The sequence below is a fragment of the Elaeis guineensis genome, chromosome 5 (assembly GCF_000442705.2).
Source record: "Elaeis guineensis isolate ETL-2024a chromosome 5, EG11, whole genome shotgun sequence".
NCBI lineage: Eukaryota > Viridiplantae > Streptophyta > Magnoliopsida > Arecales > Arecaceae > Elaeis > Elaeis guineensis.
Window position 1 is genome coordinate 17,884,565 of NC_025997.2, and position 15,911 is coordinate 17,900,475.

General features: G+C 32.6%; 1 protein-coding gene across 1 annotated transcript; it reads left to right on the forward strand.

The window, feature by feature from the left end:
- Window positions 1-5,814: 5,814 nt before the first annotated feature.
- Window positions 5,815-7,123, forward strand: LOC105045066 (uncharacterized). The gene is made up of 4 exons (XM_010923226.4): window positions 5,815-5,981; window positions 6,223-6,278; window positions 6,477-6,702; window positions 6,843-7,123. Exons 1-4 carry the CDS (start codon window positions 5,882-5,884, stop codon window positions 6,974-6,976), a joined length of 516 nt encoding a protein of 171 aa, XP_010921528.1. The 5' UTR covers window positions 5,815-5,881; the 3' UTR covers window positions 6,977-7,123.
- Window positions 7,124-15,911: the final 8,788 nt, after the last annotated feature.

The window sequence follows — 15,911 nt, forward strand, 5'->3', positions numbered from 1 at the left end:
TTTTACTCTGACATATCACACGTGACTTGGAAAAGAAAGGTCACACTTGCATCGTAATTCTCAAAAAATTATATGACGATCCAATCTTGCAGAGGTTTGATATGCACGAATATATCTGGGGAAAATTTGCTGATTCCAATAGGCTGGTTATAAAATGCAGAGTCTGTTTGGTTATTCCTACTAGATTGGGTTGAAAATCCTGTAGGATTTTTGGAACGAACCATTTATTCAAGTAATGGCCCTATATCAACCAAAGTTCATCAAATCCAAATCCTATGGTAGGAAAAAAGATGTCCGTATATCTTCTTTTTTTTTTTGGCTTCATATAGTCCAAAGGCTAAAAACTAGGCTGGATTTGGACCGGCTTTTAGACAAGGCAAGCTAGATGGGCTAATATGTCCGATTCTTACAAAAATTTTAGCCCAATTCTGTAGGAATATCCAACCAGACCTACAGCATTGAGAAAACCCTTTGGTATGGTACAGTTTAACCAACTTATTTGTGAGACTAATATCATGCTTACTTCAACCATCTAAATGTAACTTTGTGGATCACCAATTATATTAATGAAAAGATTATGCTACTTGGACTTGTGTCATCTCAAAATTTTATTAGAGATTTTGAGTTTGACTATGGAATGTTGTAGCTCTAATTATTCAAACCTAGATAATTATATTAACTAGAAGGATCTCTCTCCATTTGCTCTCTCAAAAATTGGAAACAATAATTAGGGCAGAAAAGTCTATTCCACCTACAAAGGATATATTTGTGCTATAGGAAAACAAGCAACGCTAATGGCTACAGATCTCCTTTTATCAATCAACACAATCATTTTCAGAAGATAAGCCGTAAGTCATACCTAGCTCCTGTTCCACTCACATATTCTTGCAAAGACCATGCTCAGCTTTTGGAGGATTTTGGAGTCGAAAGCTAGGAATAAGGATGATTAATTCAACTAGCATGTGCTTCAAAATAATTGATCTTTGAAAATAAAACAAGAAGATTGCACTTGCTATTGTTTTGTTCAAGAGCAATGGTTAGGGCACCATTATCCACAGGGTGTTTTTTAGGCCCCAGGAGAGGAATGCCAACTGACATTGGTTGGGCTGGTCTTGGAGGTAGCATTGCATATTGGCCGAGCTCATCAAGTTTAGGGTCTAAATTTTTTGCTTAATTTGTCTCATTCATATGCTCAAGATAGATTTGTGATAAACATGTGAAAGGGCTTATATAGTCCAGATAGTCAGGTATTAATTTAAAGGACCTGAATCCAGCGTGCACATACATATACATACATGCGTACGTATGCGCACACACATACACGCATCATATATTTAGAAGTATTGGATGGGTTGCAATTTAATTTAACTTTTAAAACATCCAAAATTAAGCCCTTCATACTATCTACCTTTCAGGAGCCCTATATGTAACAAATTAAACAATATCAAATGAGTTCAAGTAATAGCCCCGACCCACACAAATATGCATCACTACAATCGTGATCATCGAAAATATGACACCATTGCTACTGGCTAGCTATCTATGCTAGCTATTTATACAATTCAATTTGTTCGATAAAATGCATTTAATTTATTTAAAAAAAAAAAAAGAAAAATCTCTGAATAAACACTATCTTGAGTTTAGTGGAAAAAGCTCTTTATTGGATTTGAACCGATGACTTACACTTTACCATGGCGTTACTCTACTATTGATTTAAAATGACCCATTTTATTCAATTCATGAATTTTTCATTATGAGTCTAATGCATATATGTTTGCATATGCATGTGTCTGCCTGATCATACTCCCCAACAAAATGACCTTAGCAATATCTGCCTATTTTGCTATTTGTCTTCTTTCAATGGTTGAGTAGTCAAAGACTGATGTTCGAGAGAAGTTTCATTCCCATTGCTTGCAACTCATTTATACTTTCATTAAATGAATCAAAAGAGCTAAATGAATCGAAAGATTCATGTTTGGTTCAGGAAGAGATTATGGAAGTTGTGAAATTAATGGTAAGATAATCTACTTTTATTAAATGATTTATTAGATAATCAAAAACAAAGATCTTGAGGCTATTTCGACTCATCATGAACATCTTTCTATTCAACTTATGCGTTCTATTCGACTCTTTCACTTTCACTAGAAGACACGGATTCAGTAAATCATAAATCAATCAACAAGTCTTTGATCCGTATTCTTTGATTCAGAAGATAAGATCATTGTTTGAACTCGAACTATGAATGACGGAGTACCTTATTCCTCCTTGCTTCAAAGGCAGAACTGAGGCCCCTCCCATCCATAGGAAGCTGCTTTGACCCTTCCAGTTGATCGGTAAGAGAGCACACATGAAATGAGATTGAGAAAGTCGATGTGATGGCAAGAAGCCTCTTGGGACTCGAATTGGCAAATCTGGCAAATCGAAACCTCCATATGTTTAGGGCAGTCAAAGCAAAAGCTGAGTGTAAGCACTTGTCCGAAAGGTTTAACCTGACCCTTGAGCTAGGCCTAGGCCCCCTCATCAATAGGCATTCACCAAGTCTCCCTCGGAACTCTACCTCCCATAATATACTTATCACAATCACATTTTATTGATTATTGTAGCATCAATAGGGTTTGACTCATCACTTGATATATATATATATATATATATATATATATATATATATATATATATATAAAGACTCTTCAGATCTGATCATTCCAAAAAAACTGTTCGTAGTATGATAATACTATGATAATGATTATCATAGTATGATGATGGTCAGATGGATATGCCCCTATCGTCTAATGGTTCAAGACATCTCTGTTTCAAGGAGGTAGTGGGGATTTGACTTCCCTTGAGGGTAAAGAAGAAGTTAATCATAAATTATTAATAAATCTAGAATTAATTCTTTCTAGATCGATGCTCGAGCAATTGATGAGGACGGACTGTACATTTGTTGATGATATATCTATGCTAAATCAAATCTAGCTCAATCCAATAATTCATTGCTCCATGAATATGAAATAACCAATTTGTTTCCAGAAATAGAAATGCCTGACCTGTAAAAATGAAGAGAAAAGTGCCAATTTTTTCTTTATCTATGTTTTTCTCATTCGTTCTAATTTTTCTAATGATCTAGATTAATGATGCTTAATTAAGATTAAGTATCATAAAAATAAAAAAATATTTTTTTTCTTATTGAAAAATTTATTATCTATTTTTTTATAATAAAATAACCATTCTTATTAGTAACCCGTGTCACTCTCACTATATTCTATATCTATATGGATATTCTATTACGTCCCAAATCTAGGACATAACACAGTCATACTATCAAGAGATATAGCCCATGATAACACGAAGCCAACATTCATCTTCTTAAATATAATAACATATGTATCATAAATAAAAATAATAAAAAGTTAATTTAAATTCTTAATTAAACCGAAACTGGTTCAGAGCATCTAAATCCAAGAGCAAATATCAACCCAAGTCTCAAGATTTATAAATAAATAACTACAAGTCCATGATCATAAAATAAACTAAATTTTAGTACAAAATTTTCAAGCTTGCTTCTCAGGTCTTCAAGCTGAATTTTCTTCGTCGTCCTAACATTATTTCTCTATATAAGAAAAAAAAATAAAAAAATATGAGCTACACTAGCTCAATAAGTAAAATTGTGCTTCCTTATCGGATCAAGCGTAAGTTTTATTTTTTATGATAATGCAATATTTAAAAGTAATAGATATTATAAAAATAAATATTTCATAGAGCATATAATAAAACAATTATAAACCCATCATGTATGCATAAATCATATATATTTAATAATCATGAATCATAAATCATTCTTGTCATATATTCGTGTCATATTTCAAAGTATTGTTCACAGATATTTATGCTAAAATCACTATTATACTCGTGATAAGATCATATTTCTTAATCGACAGAGTTTTTTTTCGTGTGCCAACTTTATTCTTATTGGTGGGATCATATTTCATGTGGATGCTAGCTCCGGATGTTGATCTTTTCGAAAAATTTATTCATAGCTATCTGAGAGCTTTTGAAATTTTTACATCTTTTTTTAAAATATATATATACATAAATGGAAAAATAATAAAATTCATGCTTCATAATCATACTATTTTCATAAAACATATTCATAAATCAATGTTCATAATAAAATATACTTTTTCTTATCACATATGTTAATCCTTATTTTATGAAAAATATGATTTCATCAACAATAATTCTTTGCATAAAAAATATGATTATTTAAAAATAAATAAAGACGTAAGATCTACTTACCTCGATCATCCTAATCTTTAGTCTTCTTAAATGAATCAGGTAACCCTATTTAAAATATTAAAGCATGATCAATTTTTATTATATATATTCAATAAAATTAAATAATAAAAAAAAATGATTGATGAATGACCAGTTGGATAGACCATCCGGACACTAAATTGATTAGGGATCATCTCATTGAGGTCAATATGGTCCTAAAAGAGAAAGGATGGTCCGATACAAGATCTATAGATCTTTCTTAGAGAGAAAGGAGGAGAAAGAAATTTTAGAGAGAGAAAAAAAAAATTCTAGAGGGACTTTAAGAGAGAGAGCTTTTCTTCTCTCTCTTCTTCTTTTCTTCTTCTTTTAATGTGGGCTTGATGGGCCAAATCCTAGTGGGCGGGCTTGTTTATTAGGACCGGTTATTACATATTCAGTATATCATTCGTGTTTCTGTTACAACACAACGAATAGAATTTTTTATCAAATCATAAGAATATGTATACCATATACCTTGTTAGAATTATAGTTCAATCGGTCAGAGCATCATCCTATCAAAGCGAAAGCTGCGTGTTCGAGCCCCATCAGCCTCGAAGTGGAATTCAATGGATTTATCAATTCATCTCTCCATTTTCTATGAAAGGGGGAGACAAATAGCAAAATCTAATCCCCAGTAATTATGCTACTTTTAGGATTGGGTTTTGGATTGACCGATGACCAATTCAACAACTTTAGAAGTGATCCATACCCAGACTATAAAGCTTATCTTTAAGACCTCTTCAATTTTTTTTCCCTCCAAAATTTTTGTTTTGTCTCGGAATCTAACATAACTCTGTTTCAGGGTCATGAAATCAACCTGATCTTACTCCTATCATACCCAATTTCACCCATATGATACGGATCAGCAAAAGCTTTGCACTCACGGATACCCCAAATCAGTAGGCCCACAATTAGGATTCCACCTGAGGGCTGAGAGAATCATTATTCCTGTCGAAAAGGCTGTCTGCTGTTCACCCCACACGGCAAATTCCGACCCCTGGTACACCTGAGAGCCCCAAAGAGGCAAGCATCATACAAGTCAAGGGAGGTTGGTGCATTTTTCCCACCAATTCACATCTTCCCCGCTTCCACTACCAACTACCAAATCTAAAACCTCACCATGTCAAATTATCAAAGTATCCCCATCCCCTTAAACTTTTTTAGCAGAATTTATTCCATTCTTTTGTTCCCAATCCCTCTTATTTATGATCCGCCTATTCTTAAAGACCCTCTGATTACTGAGTCCATCTGAGGTCACACAAGTGTTGCTATCACCTTCAAGACTCCAAGTGACATGGACCAACTTCTACTGTTCTTAACTCATTTAGTGTAAATGGATGGACTAAAATTTTAGCGCAGACAGAAAATATCAAATAAATACTGCTATGAGGGGCGTTTTTGTCATCTCGGGATGAATTTGTTGGCCCGTGCACCAGAAAGGAGGAAAGACACGAAGGAATGAATATTTCAGTGGTGATTATCCCAAAGGTTTCTCCATATGATTAACATTATCGGCAAAATTATAAAAACCAAGCACTATCCCTCCATATCTCTCTGAACATGATCTGGAATGCTTAAAGACCCTTCTCCAATGGCTTCCCCTCCAACCCTCAGATGTTGGTGCTTCCGCTTAGCTCTACTTTGCTGGTTTATTACACGTTGCAAATCAGGTATTCATGTTCCTTTCCAAATAACAGTCTTGTTTTCTCTCCCTTTCTTTTAGTTGCATGCAATTAAGAACATGGTTATATGGTCACCATGCCAAGGTTTGCTCTCTTGATTTTGCATATAGCATCATTAGGATATAACAAATTCCCAGTGATAGATCCTGTTGGATTGCATTACCATGTCACACCAATTAGTTTTGTAGGAAATGATTTAATTATCTAATTGCCATGTGGAATCATGCAGACCAAGATCCGGTGGACATTGCTACGAAAGGATTAACATGCTTCAACGATCACTATGTAAGTACATAAAATAACCAAACCCATGTATGTTTTAAGGGAATGTCTAACTTATCATGACATGCAAATTATAAGCAACGCCTAACTTAATTACGAATATTAGAAGTAATCCTCGATGATTTCGAGTTTGGGATGATTTTATAAGATGTTACTTTTAATGATATCTCCCCTTGTATCAATTCTGCATGGAATGCAAAGATTTATAGCAGCTGCGGAGAATCATACAGACTAAGTGCGGCAGGGACCATCAATGTCCCTCCGGAGGCAACCGACCAGTACTGCGAGGGGCCATGTTTGGTTGAGACAAATCTTGTGCTCCAGTGCTTGGATAGCATATTGTACAATTTCCAATTTTACAATGGTGCAACTGTCCAAGATGTGAAGTATGCTCTCAACACCGGATGTGGTCATACTAGCAAGAGAGGTAAGAAATGATCCCAAGGCCCCGTTTATTATTTTGGCATGAAGGTCAAAAGTTTGCCATGGTTATGGGGCATATCTTTATTCAATCACAATTTTCTTGGATATCCATGTTCAATTATATGCTTTGCTTTTCTGATCCAGGGGACTTCAATGTTTTGGAACACTCGGAAGGTCAAAATGGAGAATATGGTTACTACGGCCACGGGAACAAGCTGGGCATTCCCACGTACTTGATGATACTCTTAGGCTGTGGACTGCTTCTTTGGGGCTTCTGATGTATTGCCCTGCTAAAAAGGGAGAACTAGTCTTGTATCTAATATGGGTACTTGTGAACTTATTATAGTGTGAGTGAACTGATTAAGGGGAAAGCTCGTTGACATATGCAAACCTTTCTTGCAAATCATTCTATCACTGGAGAATCCCTCTCTCTCTCTCTCTCTCTCTCTCTCTCGTCAAGAGAATGATGAATAATCTGAGCTATAATGGTGACTTAGTGAACGCAGTAAATAATAAAGCTAGCTTTAGTTGCAGATGATCTGAACTCTAAAGCAACACCAACATGGCAAACTGGCTTTGGAAAGCCCGGACTCCAGGCCTGGGACCTTTGCTGCTAGTGTGCATAATATGATCATGCGAAATTCTTTGTGCACCGTGGGCGGTGTAAAAAATCCGACGTGAAATATATCACTTTATATATTGATCCATATAGTTATCATTTTCCAATGCACATTTCATACTTGTAGTTCTATTTTTTTATTTGAAAATTTTGAATGACGAAAATATCTCTGCTCTTTATAAAAAATTATAACATCTTATGTTCATATTATGCCATCTTATATGCATAAAGTCATAATTTTGACGCAGAATGTTATAATATACCACAGGATGTCATAATTTTTTCAAAGAGCAAAAATATTTTCGTCATTCAAAATTTTAAATAAAAAAATGGAACTGCGGATATTAAATACGTATTGAAAAATGATTGGACAAAACTATTCTTTCTATATTATGACATTCTGGACCATATTAAGATATCATGCATGCAGAAAATCATAATTTGATGCAGAATGTCATAATTTTTCAAGCCACATATGACATCCTGCATGTAGGAAGCCATAATATGCCACAGGATGTTATAATTTATTTAAAAAATGGAGATATTTTTTTCATACAAAGTTTTAAATGAAAAAATGAAATTGTAGGTATTAAATATATATTGAAAAATAGTGACTACATAGATCAATCATATAAAATGATATATTCTACATTGAATTTTCTACACAGCCGGCGGTGCACAAAGAATTAGCTTCTAGAGTGACCTCAGATCCTGCCTTTTTTTTTAAAAAAATGTAGGGAACCTAAGAATACTGTTTATTTTTTTTCCCTTATTTTTTGGTGGAGAAACCTGAGAATCCTTTGTCCCCCCGGTCAGTTCGAAGGGTTGGTCATTGAATCCTTTCAAATATGCAATGATTTATAATAAAAACGGAGGATTATAATCCCATACATAAGCGGAAACTGAAGAATAATCTTTGAATTGTCAAGGATCCAACAGCCACAGGTCACCTCTAAATGCAAATCGTTCGATTCAAAATCCAATTAACATATGGAGATTCCCTTAAGCATTAGCAAAAAGTTTCCAAGATGGCTTATCCGTGCATCTAGAAATCCCAATTACTTGACAAAAATTGAACAACACTTGAGTGATCCTTGCAGAACCCAACAAGGCAGAGCTTAGTACGTACTTTCCTAGCAAACCACAATAGTATATAACCCGCTTGCAATCATCCTCTTGCCGCTTCCATATGCCAGCCACGTGAAACCATTTGTACTCCGCCGAAGCCCTCGACAAAAATGCGAACGAACCAACTCCCAGCGGACCACTCGATAGATGCAACATCCCACAACAATGCGTGTGAGCCTGTGGGCATTGATTTGCCACTCGGCCGAAACGAAAGGGCTGTTTTTACGGTGTAAAAGGTGAAATTCATGATTAAAACCTTTCTACAAAATCAAAACTTCGTTTAGCAGAAACTAGAACAGATATGGATCAAATAATTTTATTTAACTGATATAGATATATATATTATTTAAACGTAAAAATTTATATTCATATTTAATTTAAATGAAAAAAAAAAGATACCAATGAAATACACAATGTATGTGTGTGTGTGTGTATATATATATATATATATATGTATGTATGTATGTATGAATGTGTGTGTAGCTACTAGAATCAGATCGATCGGATTTGGATTCAAATCTGATTAGATCGAAACTCTATAATAGCGATTCTACATTAATGATCTAAGATATTAAATATAATCTGCTATTTCAAAACTACTTGCACGCAAAAAGTCATATAATTTGAAGATTTTAGCCTATATATCAAGTAGTCAAAAATTAGACAGTCTAAATAAAATAAAATTAGATATATTTTTTGATCACTTGATACATAAGTTAAGGATATTTAAATCATATGATTTTGGATATACAAGTAGTTTTGAAATAGTATATCACATCTAATAGCTTTGATCATCGATGTAGGACCCCCATTATCCAATTTTGACATAACTGAATTTGAGTCCAAATCTGATTGATCTTATCCAAATCTACCCACACACACACATATATATATATATATATATTATGATCAATAAAAAATATTACTAAGTGAATGATAAATTAAATTAATTACATGTTAATATGATCATATATTTTCTTACAATTATGTGAGTATTATATAAAATTAAATAGAATTATAAATAGAATAAGATATCTATGTTAGATGTATGCCCTAGAAACCAATCTGGATGACATATTTATTCTTTCTACGACATAGTTTTATACTTGACCTTATTATTTATTAATAAGATTAGGCAGTTTATTTCTATTCATATTGCGTATATGTGCATAAATTATCTAAAAAATTAATAAAATAATGATATATATTCTCAATAATTGAAAATTTGAGGCATATGTCATTGATGATTGATTATTAAATTACTCTCGATTGATGGATCATCATAAGGATAGTGATTGATCCGATAAGATTGATGCACGGATCACTTCTTTTGGAATAGATGAGTCTCTAGTTTATAATATGGGATACTAGAGCGAGAGTGCAGATAGTTGTTAGAGAACAAGGATACCAAGCGTAACCAAAATAAGAAGTCATTTTGATGTCTACTCGCTTATCAATAATTTTTCGATGTTGTATTAGTGTGACTAGTTTTTTGACCTGCAGTACCTCAATTATCCACAATGAAATTATTGTAGTTTGATTATACATACACTTGGTCCGTCCCTAACTATATGGATCATTGCGGTGCATGTTGGCAACAGTAGGTTCATTGTAAAAGTAGGATCACTACAAGAAAATAGGATTTTAACAACCACAAAATTGGTTGCAAAATAAAAAAATCAGTTGCTAATTTATTTTGTGATCAATTTAAATCGATTGCAAAAACCAGAGTTGCAAATATTTTGTGATCAATTTTTTCGATCACAAAATTTTGCAACTAATTTAGCAACTAAAAAATAAAAAATAATTTAAATTTTATAATATTTTATTTTTTAAAAATCGATTACAAAATCGATCTCTACATCGATTGCTAAATTTATTAAAATATTTTTTTACTAATAAATCGATCACAAAAACAGTCGTTAGTTATTTTTAAATTTTTTATTAATAAAATTGATCTTAAAATTGATCGTTAATTATTTTTAATTTTTTTAATTAATTTATCGATTGTAGTATTGATCGTTAATTTTGTTAAAATATTTTTTTTTAATAAAATAGATCGCAAAATCGATCACTAATTATTTTTAAATTTTTTAATTAAAAAATTGATCGTAAAATCAGTCGTAATTTATTTTTTATAATATTTTAATTTTAAAAATTGGTTACAAAATTGATCACTAAATTTTTATTTTATATTTTTATATTTTATATTATTTTTATTATATTATTTTTATTTTTTTAATATTTTATTTTTTATATTATTATTTAAAATAAAATTCAGCTGGCGCAGTCCATAGAGCGAGGCATGGACCAGCGACTGGTTCCCCCTAGTTTCTCGCAGTCCACTGTAGATCGAAGGGCATTTTCCACCCGTTTCTTGCATCTCACGATCCTCTTTGTGGACCGACCAAGGCCGTTGCCGATGACAATAGGGAGAACGATGAGGAAAGGCTATCCCGACGGTCGTCGAGGAGAGGAGGAGGGGCTGTCGCGAACGGGCCGATGAGGGGAGATCATCGTGGGCGGTCACTAGCGAGGGGAGGGGGGCCATCACGGATGGGCCGGTGAGGGGAGGCCATCGCAGGCAGTCGTCGAGGAGGAAAGGGGGGCCATCGTGGGTGGGCCGACGAGGGGAGGCTATCGCAGGTAGAGCTGACAAAATATTACCTGACCCACCAACCCGACCCATATTCGATCCGCCATAAACAGGTTTGGATTTAGGCTAAACAGGTTTGGATCATAAACGGATCGATCTATTTAACTTATTTAGTAATTGGGTTGAATTTAGGTTTTAGATATCTGATCCGTTTAACCCGTTTAATATTCAGATCAGATTGAGTCAGATAACCTATTTAACCTATTTCTGACCTATTTTATCCGACTTGTTTAATCTATTTAATCCATTTAAGATCTGTTTAACATGTTTAAAATCTGTTTAATCTGTTCTAACCCATTTAACTCGATCCATTTAATCCGTTTAACCTGTTAACCTGTTTAACATAATTTAATCTATTTAATAAATAGATTAAATGGATCAAGTCGGATTCAGATTTGAATTTTTGATCCACTTAATAAACAGGTTAGATTTGGATTGATGATTTTCTGATTCAACCCGCATTGACCCGACCTATTTATGATCCGACCCGACCCAATTGCTACTTCTAGTCACGGGTGGTCGTCGGGGAGGGGAGGGAGGGCTGTCACGAGCAGGCCAGTGAGAGGAGGCCATCACGGATGGGTCAGCGAAGGAAGGCCATCGCGGGCAGTCATCGGGGAGGAGAGGGTGGGCTATCGCGGGCAGGCTGGGGAGGGGAAGAGGGGGTTCGGGCATCGAGGGGAGGGGGGACTGTCACTGGCGGGCCGGTGAGGGGAGGCCATTGCGAGCGATCATCGAGGAGGGGAGGGTGGACCGGGGAGGGGAAGAGGGGATTCAGGCGTGGCTGTGGTTGGGAGGAGAAAGGGGTTATAAAGAAGATTTAACAATCGATTCATCGGTTGCTAAATTAGTCTCTAAAAATATAGGCGCCAATTAATATTTTTCCAAATTTAAATTTGCAATCAATTTTTTAGTTGTAAAATAGGAAAAAATTTTATGATCGAAAAATTAATCGCAAACTTAATTATAGAATAAAAATAATTCAAAACTTTTGCGATCGATTTTTCGTTGTAAAATAATATTTTACAATCGAAAAATCGATCGCAAACTTATTTATAGATTTAAAAATAATTCAAAAAATTTGTGACCAATTTTTCAATCGTAAATTTTTTAATGTTTTACAACTACAAAATTGATCACAAATATATTTTGCAACCGAATATAGTTTTTTTATTTTTTTTTGAATATGATATAATTTTAAAATTTAAAGTCCATCTTCAACATTCATTATCTAAATAATTATCGTTAGAGTATCATCACAAAAGACTGCCTCGATTCGATAGCCTTAGCTATGTCGATCAATAAAATTTAATTTTGACGATCACGAATGATCGCATGATAATCTAATAGATAGAGACCACCGATGGATCTAAAAATTTACAATGATGATCTCGATGATATTTGTAGCATACTATCAAAATTTTATTTCAATCGGACATCATTATCATGGTCAATTTGATATGGGATGATTTAGACTATTAAATAAAAAATAAGTGATCAAAAAGCGAAACGGCATCCGATTGTAAGGTAATTTTTTAGATAAACGATCTTTACTACTACTTTGATCTTTTGTACAGTGATGATTGTAAAATTCAAACCGCACATATATGAACGATCTAAAACTATATGTCTCTTGATACTCATTCTTAAAGTCCTTAAGTAATTATACTTATACTTTTGTAAGATCTACTTAACGTGGATGGTTCATACACACGTGATTTGGACTTTACGATCACCATCATATAGATGATTAAAGTAGTAGCAAAGATTATCTATCTAAAAAATTACCTTATAATCGAACGATGTTTGGCCTTTTAATCACTCATTTAACGGTCCAAATCATCTCGTGCTAAATTAATCATGATAATAATATCCGATTGAAGTAAAATTTTGATAATATGCTATAAATATTATCGAGATCATCATTGTAAGTTTTCAGACCCATCAGTGGTCTCTATCTATCAGATCATCATACGGTCGTTCGTGACTATTGAAATCAAATTTTATTGATCGACATAGTTAGGGCTATCGGATCGAGACAGTCTTTTGTGATGATACTCTAACGATAATTATTTAGATAATGAATGGTAAAGATGAATTTTAAATTTTAAAATTATACCATATTCAGAGAAAATAGAAAAAAATTATATTCTGTTGCAAAATATATTTGCGACCGATTTTTTAGTTGTCAAATATTAAAAAAATTAATGATCAAAAAATCGATTGTAAAATTTTTAAATTATTTTTTAATATATAAATAAGTTTGCAATCAATTTTTTGGTTATAAAATATTAATTTTATGACCAAAAAATCGATCGTAAATTTTTTTTAATATTTTGCAATCAAAAAATCGATCACAAACTATTTATAAAATAAAAAATAACTCAAAAATTTTATGATCAATTTTTTGATCATAAAATTTTTATTTTACAATCAAAAAATCTATCGCAAACTTATTTATAGATTAAAAAATAATTTAAAACTTTTACGATCGATTTTTTTATCATAAATTTTTAAATTATTTTACAATCCAAAAAATGATCACAAATATATTTAAATTAAAAAAAATAAAAAAAAATTGCATTCAATTTTTTGATTGTAAAATATTAAAAAAATTTATGATAGAAAAGTTGGTCACAAACTTATTTATAGTTAAAAATTAATTCAAGAATTTTGTGATGAATTTTTCGTTCATAAATTTTTTAATATTTTATAACTAAAAAATTGATTGTAAATATATTTAAATTAAAAAAATAATTAAAATATTTTATGATCAATTTTTTGGTTGTAAAATATTAAAAAAAATTATGACTAAAAAATTGATCACAAATTTATCTATAGATTAAAAAAATAATTTAAAAATTTTATGATCGATTTTTTGATCATAAAATTTTTAATAAAAATAAAAAAAATAAAAAACTTGCCAGTGATTTTTTGATTGCAAAATAATAAATCCATGTTGCAATCGAAAAATCGATCGCTAAATATATATATATTGAAAATGGTTGTGACCAAATTTATGGTTGCAAGTCTATAAAAAAATTAATATTTTATAAATTTATTTTTATATTCAGCTTTTCAATTGCAAAATCAACAGTAAAATTTTAATAATCGATCGTAAATTTGATCCGAAAAATTCGATCGCAAAATCGATCGTAAAATTTATTCCGAAAAATTCGATCGCAAAATCATTATTTTTTTGTAGTGGATGTGCATCTAAATGGGATCCATCGATCTTAATAGATAAGTAGTGATATGTGATTTATGAAACTAAATTTTCAAGAACATGGCTATAGCAGTATGAATAATCGAAAAGGATTTCCATAATATTTCACAGTATGAAATCAAGTTGGATAAATCTCACATATGACAGATGATGAGGTTTGACGAATTTTTTATAATCTTCGTCTTATTGGGACTCACGATAGAAGAACCGTATCATATGGTAACTACACCTAGATACTCAATTTTTTTCATTCTGCTAGATTGCCACTACATACTGCGAGATGTCACTGATGGATTGTGAAACCAACGAGAAGTATTTTGATGATCAATAATTCTCATTGGGTGAGTTGAAAATATTTCAATCCATTGATTGAATATTAGTGATGGAGCTCGTAATATATCTCACTACCAAACAGAATAGAATCTGAGGTTACATATGTAAAAGATTCTGACTGATCAGATAGTTAAATTACGATTTCAAATCGCTAAAAGATCCAATTATCAATATGATTGATGATTGGACTGATTTATAAAAGTTATAAAAGAAGACTTGCTAATAATTAATGAGTTAAAAAAAAAATTATTTGTAATTGTCACTATAGTATTTGATTTGATTAAATAATTAGAGTCGAATCCGAATCAAATTAAATTAAGATTTAATTTGATTAGACTTACTTTAAGTTTGAGTTAAATTGAATTTCATTGATATAAAGAATTTGACCTCAATAAGTAATTGATCTAAAAATTTAGACTCAATAAGTAATTAACTTATTATGAAATCCAAACCTGATTGAATTTTGACCAAACCTTGAACTTTGGCTTGGTCGAAGAAGAGATCACGCCCTAAGTAAAAATCACTCCAATTAAGGAATTAAAGCTGTTTTTCCTTGGTTTTGGCGCGAAGGCAACTCTATCTTGAAGAGTCTAGCGCCTCAAGCTTCCATCTAAACCCTAAGAAAGGTTTGGGGCATTGGGATTTAAAAGGACTTAATAAATCAGCGTAAGAAAACAGCGTGAAAAGGACGCGCATGAGAAGTTGGAGCAAAGGAAGGGGCGCTGAAATTTCAAAGTGTCGGACGTAAGTTTCACGCCTCCACACCCCCCCCCTCCCCCCCTTATCCCTCCTCTAGATCTCTTAGTGTTCTAAAAAAATTCAACATCTGAACAATCCCTGTGAGATCGGGATCTCCCGACGCATGGGCTATGACAGTGAAGATCTACCAAATCAGATCACCCTCTCTTCTGTTTTAATCTTAATCTTAACTATAAAAAATCCTGATATTTTAAAGATGCAATCTCTTACATGTTTAACTGATTAAAATAATTTTAAGCTCTGTTCTTTCCACTGCGTTTTAAGTTTTTAACCTTGCATGCCATCATATTTTCTTTAACCTGGATCTAGGTCACATGGTTGCCTATGATATGGATATTAATTGGATATTAAAATTTTTGTCAATATCTGGATAGATATGGATACTAAAACAGATCCAGATAAATATTATCATGTCCATTTTCACCCATAACCCTGACAATGATTGATTGCTCGTGCAAAAACATGACCAGACAAATGATTCATCGTAGGAGC

What these genes read in the sequence shown, in the direction of transcription:
- LOC105045066 (XM_010923226.4), top strand. Translation starts at nt 5,882, where the DNA reads ATGCTTAAAGACCCTTCTCCAATGGCTTCCCCTCCAACCCTCAGATGT. An exon ending in TATTACACGTTGCAAATCAG is followed by an intron (nt 5,982 to 6,222) that starts GTATTCATGTTC and finishes GGAATCATGCAG; the next exon opens with ACCAAGATCCGGTGGACATT. An exon ending in TGGTCATACTAGCAAGAGAG is followed by an intron (nt 6,703 to 6,842) that starts GTAAGAAATGAT and finishes TTTCTGATCCAG; the next exon opens with GGGACTTCAATGTTTTGGAA.